This window comes from Periplaneta americana, chromosome 1, assembly GCF_040183065.1.
Source record: "Periplaneta americana isolate PAMFEO1 chromosome 1, P.americana_PAMFEO1_priV1, whole genome shotgun sequence".
NCBI classification, from domain to species: domain Eukaryota; kingdom Metazoa; phylum Arthropoda; class Insecta; order Blattodea; family Blattidae; genus Periplaneta; species Periplaneta americana.
In genome coordinates this window covers 168,800,188-168,811,586 of record NC_091117.1, presented here as the reverse complement: position 1 = coordinate 168,811,586, position 11,399 = coordinate 168,800,188, and the positions used below count along the sequence as shown (strand labels likewise).

The 11,399-nt window shown below is 33.2% G+C and overlaps 1 protein-coding gene across 1 annotated transcript in view; it reads right to left on the bottom strand.

Annotated features, from left to right (window-relative positions):
- Positions 1-647: 647 nt before the first annotated feature.
- The window catches only part of LOC138703819 (homeobox protein engrailed-2-A-like), a 147,966-nt gene continuing 137,214 nt past the window's right edge, over positions 648-11,399 (bottom strand). Inside the window, exon 2 of the mRNA XM_069832029.1 lies at positions 648-6,933. Coding sequence (XP_069688130.1) covers positions 6,581-6,933 — 353 coding nt within the window. The 3' untranslated portion in view covers positions 648-6,580. The remainder of the gene's footprint in view (positions 6,934-11,399) is intronic.

The following is an 11,399-nucleotide window of genomic DNA, read 5'->3' as shown; positions in this document are numbered from 1 at the left end:
CATCATTTCACCCCACAAATGGTGGAAAAGGAAGTCTACTAACAATGATTATTGAGCTAAAAAAGAAAGCTTAAAGAAGGGGGAGAATGATACTCCACTAATGTAACTCTTTGTTTTCATATTACATACTCCAACAAGCTTCTTGTATTAGTCATAGTTTAAATTTATGCGTTGTTAAGTGGAAGTACGAAGTACGTATGCATAACATGGATGAAATGTAACATTGGTTTCATATGAAAATGTTCTGAAAAAAAATCGTCGTATAATTTAAAATTAGTATTTTCTTCAACTATTTCTTCAAATAGTTCGATTTCGTATGAAAATTTTTAAATAAAATCGTTACAGAATTCAAAATTAATATTTGCTTGAACTATTTCTTCAAACGTTTTCTTGGTTTGTTTTAGAATATATTGTAAAATCAGTACATAACTTAAAATTAACATTTCCTTCAACTATTTCTTCAAATAGATTGTTTGATTTCGTATGAAAATATTTTAAATAAAATAGTTACAGAATTCAAAATTAATATTAGCTTCAACTATTTCTTCAAAAGTTTCCTTGGTTTGTTTTAGAATATATTATAAAAAATCGGTACATAATTTAAAATTAATATTTCCTTCAACTATTTCATCAAATTGATTGATTTCGTACGAAAATGTTTTAAATAAAATCGTTACAGAATTCAAAATTAATATTTGCTTCAACTATTTCTTCAAACGTTTCCTGGGTTTGTTTTAGAATATATTGTAAAATCGGTACATAATTTAAAATTAATATTTGCTTGAAGTACGGCATTTCTTGAAATATCTACGATTATTGAATTCGTATGAACATTGTTTTCAGATAAAATAGTAGCAGAATTTAAAATTAATGATTGATATAATTTAATTTTAACCTTTCACTTCAAGCAATAATAACACTCTACAAAAGATAACCCACGAATTATATATTTCAATTTTAAACATAAATCCTCCGCCCTAAAAAAGTAAACATAATGAAGATACTGCAATATTGCTCAGTATATTGTATTATTGTGTTAGCTAATAGGAGAAAGGGATGTACTGAGAGAAAATTTACCACTTTACTATCTTTGTTCATTAAAACTTCGGTTTGACTCTATAAAATTTGAATCTGTATCTCCGATAAAGAAAGACAAAAATCTAGCCAATCAGCTGAAGTTGTGGCATGAATTACAAACTTTACAGGGCCATAAATAGATATTTATGTACTTTACTGTGTATACAATAGCAATTTATGGCCTTTTGAGGACGAAGCTTTGTGATGTCAAAATATTTTTTCAAAGCCACATTACAGAATAAATTAACAAATGAAAGTTTTTATTATAGGAGTCACTCTGCTATACTAGTATGGACAAAAAGTGGCAGGGTTTAGATGTGTACGTGGGACCATTAGAAGGTAGCTTACAAAATAAAGCAAGAAAGAAGAGAAAGATTTGATTCTCTGTATGAGATTTAAGTTTGATATTTAACACTAAAATATAGGTCAGGTTGCCGAACGAACTGTCTGAGAAATGGAATAAAGTAAAATATTTTTTCAGAAACGGAAAAATGTCAATAAAATGGTGATGGCACATCATGAGGAAAGATGATATAGAACTGAATAAAAAAATATCCCATTGGTTACCTTTGTCGGGATATAGAATGACAAATTATGGGAGGAATGCGGAAGCATTATGTGAATGGGGAATCTTGGTTCGACAGGAAGCAATGGAGATAAAATAGAGATCTTGGTTGAGAAAACGTGCTTATTTTACTGAATATTTTTAAATTACTGCAGTATGGTGGTAATAATTAATAAAAAATATTACTACGAAGGTTAAATTCTCCTGTTTTTCCTTAGTCTCTATGGTCAGATGATATATTATATCGTTCGTTTTACTCATGGCACTTGTTCCAATTATAATCTTGTAGAGTTCATGAGAAATTTCTCCGCTGTTGATCTACTTATTCACCGTGATTAATATAAGTGAGCATCGGTGATTTGGACGCGAATTTCATAACAATCTAGACCGGTATATTCAGATCTTTAAAATAAATATGTTTCACAGCGTTATGTTAAGTCTATTGGACGTTTAATTTGCACAATGTTTAACAAAACCGTTTTCAGCCCCTTTTCACATAATGAATAGTATCTATTAAAGTAGACTCAATATGTAGTCTATAAATAGCTTACTTCATTCAATATCAATGTACATATATTAATTCAAGGCTGTTTGCTGGCGATAGCCTACTTTTAGGTAACGAATATTAGTAGTGTTACAGAATAACTTAATTCAAATTTGTAGTTACACTAAGTTTTTGAAGTTTTTTCCGCTAGAAACTTCATTTTCCAATTCTCAAATTCTCATTATAATATTTACAATAAAGTAAATTGCTCTGCAAGGCTATTCAACAAAGCCTTGAATTAATATACCCTTATATTACATCAAGTAGTATGAGTACAAATACATAGCATTAGGTCAAAAAGTACGTAATCACTACTATAAATGCAAAGGGTTGAAAATTTACAATGATATTTCTTCTTATTTGTGTGCTATCAGAAAACATTTGTTCACTAAATATACTTTGTACAATAAGCAATGAATCTCTGAGGTTCATTTATTTCGAATGTACTTTCTGTCCTACGTTAGTTAAATGGCGAAAAATCTGCAATACTTCACTGCTGTGTAGGCCTACACAAAATGACTAAAAAGATTGCATTAAATAGCCTATCTCTGTTATAGTTTACTTACAATCAAATGCTCGTAATATTATTTGTAAAAGATTTGATTCCGTAAACATAATATTGAGTCAGTTCCGAGTATCACACTTCCACATTCACTATACTGTACATATGGCACTTCAGCGATTATGATGCTTCACACACGTCAGAAAATCTCTGTAACTTATTAGTTTATAATATCATTACACTCAGTTAATAATCGATATCGTATAAAAGAACTTGATGTTTCAGTCCTAACTGACATGTAATTATTTTTCGCGCACATCTGTCGTAAAATTATAAAAATATTAAGTACAAATTCTTAGATATGGAAATTTTTCCATAATAACTTATGCAAAAGTTTGATGAGCGTTTCGTCATTATTTTTCAGCAGACTACAGTAATATTTAAAATAACAACGAAAGAGTACCGCCAGTATAATATTGCCCATTCTACTATGGTCCGTCCCAGGAATCTGTGGAGTAGAAAGACGGAACAAGACCTTTGCGCAAGTGGTATATGGGAGGGCTAGGGCCAATGATCGCTGTGGGGGGAGGTGTTGGTTGAAAGAAGCTAGCAATCGCTTGCAGGGATTGGATCATTTCTTTCTGAACTCTACTCTACCTTCTACCACGAACATCTTACCCCTTAGCGACCTCGAGCTGATGCTGCCCGCAATACACTCCGGGATGGATAGGCTCCGCCCCCATATGCGTGAAGTTACTCTACAGGTTTCTGGAACGGACCACAGATTGAGCAGTATTTAGTTTTTCTGGTTCATCGACTGGTAGTTGGCTACAACAAAATTCAAAATGTTTGTGCAGACACTCTACGTCTAATTCGATTAAATGACTGGTACGATCAAATGACTGACAGCTCAGAATTCCTGAACAAATGTTCAAACAATTCAACTCTTTTGGTTTCTCTGGTCAGATTGGTAGGGACAGAGCTGAGCTACATACTGAAACTGATTTTCAAAGTGTTATCATGTAGGATCTCAACCGTTCGCCTAAGTCTTAAGGCTACTTATTAAGAATCCTCATTTTTTTTCCTATAGGCCCAAATGTGTTTCGGAGAATTCATCCGGATCAAATCTTCGCCGTTTAGATACAATCCAGATGGTGGTCTTAGGAACCAGTCTTATGCCGTCCTGCTACTTATTGCTACCTCTTCACCGTCCACTTCACATTTATATCTTTAGCTGATAATTTTGCACCCATGCTATTTTTTTTTTTAACAAACGCAGAAGCACTGGAATTGTGATTGTGTCGTTTCACATTTCCAACGAGAATCTTGAAGCTAATAGGAAATATGTATGCCTACCGCAAATACAGTAATATACACTTAAGTTCTTCTTTAAATGTCTTTCAAAATAATACCAACAAATTTAACAAGGTCTCTGTTGCCTAGAAACTCAAAGACAAATAAGCATAACATTTATATGAAAACTTTTGAGAAGACCTAGGTAGGCTAGTATCAATCGACAAAAAGCACTGCGGTATGACAAAATATTAACAGTAATTTTCGCCTGGATTAATTGCTTCCTTGGCGTCAGTACCGGAGGACACTCCTGGCACTAGATAATTTTTTTATAACAGCTCATCGATTAGCATTAAAATATGATAGGAAAACTTTCGTAGTATTAATGTTTCTAAGTTCTTAGATAAATAAATAAATGCCAGTGTTTTAATAACGGCAGTACATGTAAACGTTCATTTGTCTTTTGTAAGAAAATATTATAAATTTTGAATGTTCAAATAAATAGAAACAAATTTAGATTTTTATTGCTTACAAGTTTCTGAGTAATTATAGATAGTAAATAAACGTGGGCAAGTAACACTATGGATTCTAATGTGTTTTGGTATTCGTTATATTGGGTTACTATTATATGAAATCCTTTAGATGTGATGGGCGTTCCGAGAGCATATTGAGCAGGTAGGCTAAATAAACAATTTTTTACAGGAATACTTTCGAGGGAAAAATTGTTCCGGGGCGGGTATCGATCCCAGGTCCTTTGGCTTAGCATATCAATGCTCTACCGACTGAGCTACCCAGGAACTATACCCAACACCATCTCAATTTTTCCATTTATATCCACACACCTCAAGTGGGCTGGCAAGACGCCAGAAACCCAACTCTGTGTGACTTGAATTATTATGGTTTTCTGTTAACGTGCCTAAAGTGACGTATATATTATGCAAATTTGGGTTTCAGGTATAGCTTCCTGTGAAGCAGACTTGAATAATTTCAAGAGAAAAATTCAATTCAAGTCACACAGAGTTTGTGTGCACTCAAAGTTGGGTTTCTGCCGACTTGTCAGCCCATTTAAGGTGTGTGGATATAAAGGGAAACATTGGGACGGGTTCGGGTGTAGTTTCTGGGTAGCTCAGTCGGTAGAGCATTAGTGCACTAAGCCAAAGGTTCCGGATCGATACCCGGCCCCGGAACAATTTTTCCCTTGAAATTATTCAAGTCTGCTTCACAGGGAGCTATTCCTTGAAAGCCAGATTTGCATAATTTTCTACAGGAGTTACAGTAGTCCTAAGAGGTAGGCCATTTAATTCTGCACACTTAAAATCACACCTTCTTTCAATCTTATTTCAGGGAACTCGGTAGATCTTCATACGAATTGTTTACAATTTGAAATAAAATGGTAAACAACCGGTATACATGAAAGCATATTTTAAAAATGAAGTGGTGACAATTAAAATCAAGAAGTAATTTCGCTATAAAGCTATTTTTATATATTGGGAACGTCTAATACCAGAATATGAGACGTGAAATAAAGTGTAATTTTGTATACCACATTATTTTTAGCTTTATAGATAAAAGTAATGTACTGTGATGTTTGTAGTGTATTTAAATGACATCTACAGCTAAAGCTTGAACTGCAGTTTTAAAAATTAAGAGTTTGAAGCTTGGTAGCACCAAATAATTATTTTTTAGTAACAAATTATTATATCTCATAACCAGTACGCCATATTATCGTGTTATTATTCTTTCTTCTTCTGTACTTTCTACGTACGATATATGTATAAGTTCGAACTAATACATCAGTTAAGAGTTCCATTACAACTCATTTGCATTTACTTATACTTCTTCTCAGAAGAGGCAGTGTATAAGAAAATCAATATAATACCTCTAATGCTTTGTAAGTTAAATATCCTACCACATAACTCGTAATGTTAATAGCTTCAAATCATTATTTTATCTAACGAATACTATGTACTGTCCATCAATGACAGCATAATTTATGTTACTTGTTTGGAATTTATATTGGGCCTAGCAATAAGTTTGTTATATTCTCTATATTTTCAGTCTTTGGGAAACGAAAACTCTTAACTTCAACATAAATGCAACCACAGCAACAATGTCAATGCAAAAACATAGATACTTCTTATTCTTGTCGTTTCATAGTTCACATTCATCCGTATCTCGAGGAAAATGCACCGTGTAATTATTTGTCATTTCAGTATTTTCAAATAAATAAATGTCATATGTTACTATGTTTTCTTTAATGTAACAAACTCGTAGAAGTTCTAAATTTAATATTGATTCCACAGTTCTAGTTTCGAAAGTAAAGAGATCTTTGAAGTTCATCCTAAGATTTTCGTGGTTTCCTTCAGTATATCTAAAGGAACCTGGGGTATAGTACTGTTAGCCCTACAATTGAACTATGCTAGCTTTGTACGTATTAAATTTCTTTAAAGTCACACAATCAACATCACTTCTCAAACAAACAATAATTAACACAGATAAACGTTTCGATAAATACGATTCATTCTACGAATTCTCTTTAATGTCACTTCTGGGCAACGTAACTACGCGAAGGGTTTGTTAATGAAAACTTGAGACAAATTTAATCTTGGCGCGCGTTGTTGGCCAATAAAAGTGCGTTGGCCTCTTCCTCCTCTTCGTCGATGGGTACGGTGCTGTGATTATAGAGCCCCTGGGCCATGAGCTGTAGCGCCAACGGGTTCTTCTGGCCGCTGGCCTTCTTGATCTTGGCGCGCTTGTTCTGGAACCAGATCTTGATCTGCGCCTCGTTCAGGCCCAGCTCTCGCGCCAGCTCCGTGCGTCGCCGCTCTGTCAGGTAGCGGTTCTCCGTGAACTCGCTCTTCAGCCGCGCTAGCTGCTCCCCGCTGAACGCCGTCCGCGGTCTCTTCTCTTCTGGCTTCTTTTCTTTTCTTTTTAATCGACGAGATCTGGGGCCTGAGAACAAAGAAAGAGGGCATAATGTTAGAATTAATTTGTATATATCATTCAGTTATGACTAAATACAGCAATGGTGTAGGCCATCTTACTGTACAGGAAGGAAATTGGAAACAAGCGATTATGGCAATTATTGTTTGCAAAAGATTAGAAAATTCTTCTGCAGACCTCTGGAAAAATAACTAAGGAAGAGACTAGTGAAGTGTTTTGTGTGGTGTGGCATTGTATGGAGAATAAACGTGGATATTACGACGAAGTGAAAAGAAGCGACTAGAAGCATTTGAAATGTGGATATAGGGAAGAATGGAACATGTGAAGTGGACAGACAGAATAAGAAATGAATCTGTACTGGAAAGAGTGGGTGGAGAAAGAATGATGCTGAAACTGATCAGGAAGATAAAAAGGAATTGGTTGGATCACTGGTTGAGAAGAAACTGCCTACTGAAATGTTCACTGAAAGGGATGGTGAACGGGAAAAGAGTTCGGGGCAGACGAGATGATAGATGACATTATGATATATGGATCATATGCGGAGACTAAAAGAAAGGCAGAAGATAGGAAATATTGAAGAATGCTGGGTTTGCAGTAGAAGACCTGCCATTTGGTAGAACACTATATAAGCTATATATAAAATTATCGTCTGAAATGCAAAATGATACGAAGTTATGTCTAAAAAACCTTATAACTAGAGATGAGAATTCCATGCAAATATGCATGTTTTTATAGGAACATATATATATATATATATATATATATATATATATATATATATATATAATTTGAACTGGTAATGGAAATTACGGGAAAACGGCTGAACGGATTTTAATAAATGGCCCCTCATTTTGAAGCTTGGAACCCAAAGTTTTTCGAAAAAATAGTAGTTTTTAGTGAAATGTCAATTTTCCTACATAATTTTCCTATTTTCCAAAATCCATCTGTCGTCAGTTTTGAGAACTAGCTAATTGCATTCAGGAGAAGCGAAGCGAGCATCAAGTCGGCCGTGTTGCATTTCAGAATAAAACAAAAAACACACTACAGTAAAAAATATTACACGAAGGCCATGATCTGTAAGAATGCTGACATATTTAGAGCTCAAATTAAATTGGTTATTAAAAACTTAACTTACTAAAAATAATTTACAGGTTCAATTCTGTGGTGTGTAATTTTCTGGGTACAGCTGTGTATTGGATATTAAAAACTACAAAACTTGAGGTGGTTTGATGACATTATTACTATTAGAAATGAAATATTATTGTAGTTAATGCCATGAAGTGACTATTTTTCATTAATTATACATATTAATAATATTGATGGTATGAAAGTGAAACGTTTTGGGGTTATATAAGTAGATGTAGAGAATAACTTAAATTAGATTTTGATTTCTATATTTTACTGAGTGGCGGCTATATAGTATATGTTACTGAAAGCTATAAAACTTACGTAAGATAATAATATTATTAAAAATCCAATATTTCTATAGTTATTAATCAAGTGGGGTTGGGTCTTTTTCATATATTTAATGGCGGTGTGGTGTAGATATTTATATGCGTGGTTCTCTTCAGTATTGGCTCGAGAGAGAGTATCTTTCATTATTATGGAAGCAAATAACTTTCAGAATGTCTGGTATTCTTCATTGAAAATAAATCTGAAAAATGTTTATATGAACGTCTAATGAACTTAGTTTGCAGCACTTGCTGCACAAGCCACTAGTAGGATATAGCTCAAACTTAGTATTTATCCATTTCATTACTTTCCGGTTCCAAATATGTGTACTTTTTCCGTGCATATTTGCATGTTTGGCCTTTTTTGTGGATAAAAACATGCATAATGCATATTTAAACAATTTTTAACTTAATATGCACATTAATATACCGTACATTAATTATATTCAGTTTAAATGCATATTTTAATGGTTTTGAGTGGACATCTCAGTTTCTCGATTACTATGCCCCTTATTTTAGCTTCAGGAATCAGGAGTGAAGAAGGAAAATAAAGAAAAAACTAAATGACATAAAAAAGTTCATTCATGTTTCCACCCATACCTACAGAAACATACTGACTGACAAGTACAGGAACCTCACAGAAATCAATTTAGAAATGGTGTTAGTTGTTAACTGTGCAAACACAAAGTGAAGTGAAATAAGAAATTTGGAACAAAAATAAAAGTGCATATTTTAATGTATTTTTCTTTTGATCGTGCATGTTTCATAGTTTGATAGTGCATGAATGCATGCATTTTGGGATTTTAATTTTATAGTGCATGAAATTCTCGTCTCCACTTATAACATTATCGAAGTTTAAGAACAAAAGCTCTTACGAATCAAAATAGATAAAACTGCGAAAAAAAATTGTAGTTAGCAGAATCCATGTATTTGATGGGACAGTTACTGAAGAAACAATACTTTCGTCTTTTGAAGAAGGAGATGCTAGATCATAAAAATACTAACCCTATTGTATATACATAATAACAATAACAATAATAATAATAATAATAATAATAATAATAATAATAATAATAATAATAATAATACCAGTCGAGACATAAATCAATATTAGAAGTGTCACAAAATCCGTTTGCCGAGGAAACCAGATCAAGAGTAGGAGCATTGCTCTCCATATACAATAATTGCTTTACGCACCATACATCTCACAGAGTGAGAAGCTGTTACCTAACTAAGTACTCCAAATGTCATTAAACCGACAACTGCCTTACTCCACTTTTCCGCGAAGAGATAAGAGTCGCGTAGGCGTGAACCCTTATATAACTCCCGGGGGGTAATGTTGCAGAGGGAGGCGTGTGTTGGTTAATACGCGCTAACGAGCGGTCCGCAGGGGAGCAATTCCGTACTATTGACTGCGACAGTGTTTAGCTCTGATTAACAGTCTCCATACATCCCGCACAAACGTTTAATTCAGATCCCAGTGCTCCACGTTCATAACTATCCTGCTTTGTGCGCACTTGCCACACTCGTTCTGATTCTTTATTCAACACCCGTTAAAGTACGGGCGATATTTAGGGCTTACTAGCCTATATGGTGATACGACGATAACGGAGCGCTAGTGGAATAATATTTCAAGAAAAAACGAAAGTAAGTTTTATGGCCTATTCCGAGATATTAGGCTATATCAATGTCCATTAATTTATTCTTCCTGTTTTTATTCCGTTCTATCCGTTCACTATTTTTCTTTACTTTTTTTTTGCGTTCTTGTTATGCTATTTTTTTTATTCTTTTGTCTCTATCGCTTTCCTTACTTTTTTTTCTTCTTTTGAACTATTTTCCTGTCCTTTTACTTATTTATTTATTTATTTCTCATCTATTCTTTCTTTCTTTCTTTCTTTCTTCCCATTCATTCATTCATTCATTCATTCATTCGTTCATTAATTCTTATTCCTTCCCTTTCTTAACTTCTTGCATATTTCATTCTGCATTTCTTATTCCTATCATTATTTATTCAAGATTTCTTTCTTAATTTTTGTATTCTTTCCTTCTTTGTTTGGTTATTTATTTCTGACCTTCTTTCATTTGTTTGTTTCTTCCTTCCTTTCTTTCTTTCTTTCTTTTCTTTCTATCTTTCTTTCTTCCATAATTTGTGACCTTTATTTATTTATTTATTTATTTATTTATTTATTTATTTATTTATTTATTTATTTATTTATTCATATACTTCCATTTCTTTTCTCTCTTACATTATACTTTCCTTTTCTTTGTTACACTTATTTTTCTGTCATTCTCATTAGATATATTACTTTTGTGCCAGATCGTGCGTATTTGCTTGTTTTCCGCACAGAACCAATACGCGGTAAGTGTGAAATACCACATTCAGTATTCCCAACGTAACACACATAACAATTTCCCTCTTCTTACCGCTTAAGCGCGACATTCATTTTACTGCTTTAGGCTTTTAACATATTATTTTTAGAGCCGTTTAACATAGTAATAATTATAAATTGGAAACTTACCACTGCAATTTCACCTAAATTGTAATGTTAATTATTGTTTTTAAATATTTGCAAAAATTAAGTAAAGTCTACTACTCCACGAAACTTATTGCATTCCTGATACAAGTAACATTAAGGAAGCCGTGAAAAAATCAACAAGATTCCAGATACCGATGTTATTAATGCACTATGTTATATAAATAATATTGTTAAAATATTAAAATGAAAAATAAATCATTACATAATCTTACCGTTTGTTTTAAGTTCGCATTTATAGACTGGGAGGAAAAAAGACAGACGTATGTCACGGCCTGCTGGAGTATAGTAAACACAGAAAACATTTTATAGCAACAATGTTGAAGAAAGATATTTTGGTTTTCCGAAGTTGCCGTCATTAAACAGAAACCAACATGGAGATTTCATTGCAACTAATTAGAAATTCGTCTTTCAGGTATGTAATAAACGATCTTCGCACAAAATAATGTACGATACACGAGCGGTATGTTTGTTTTCATGTTCTCGGAAA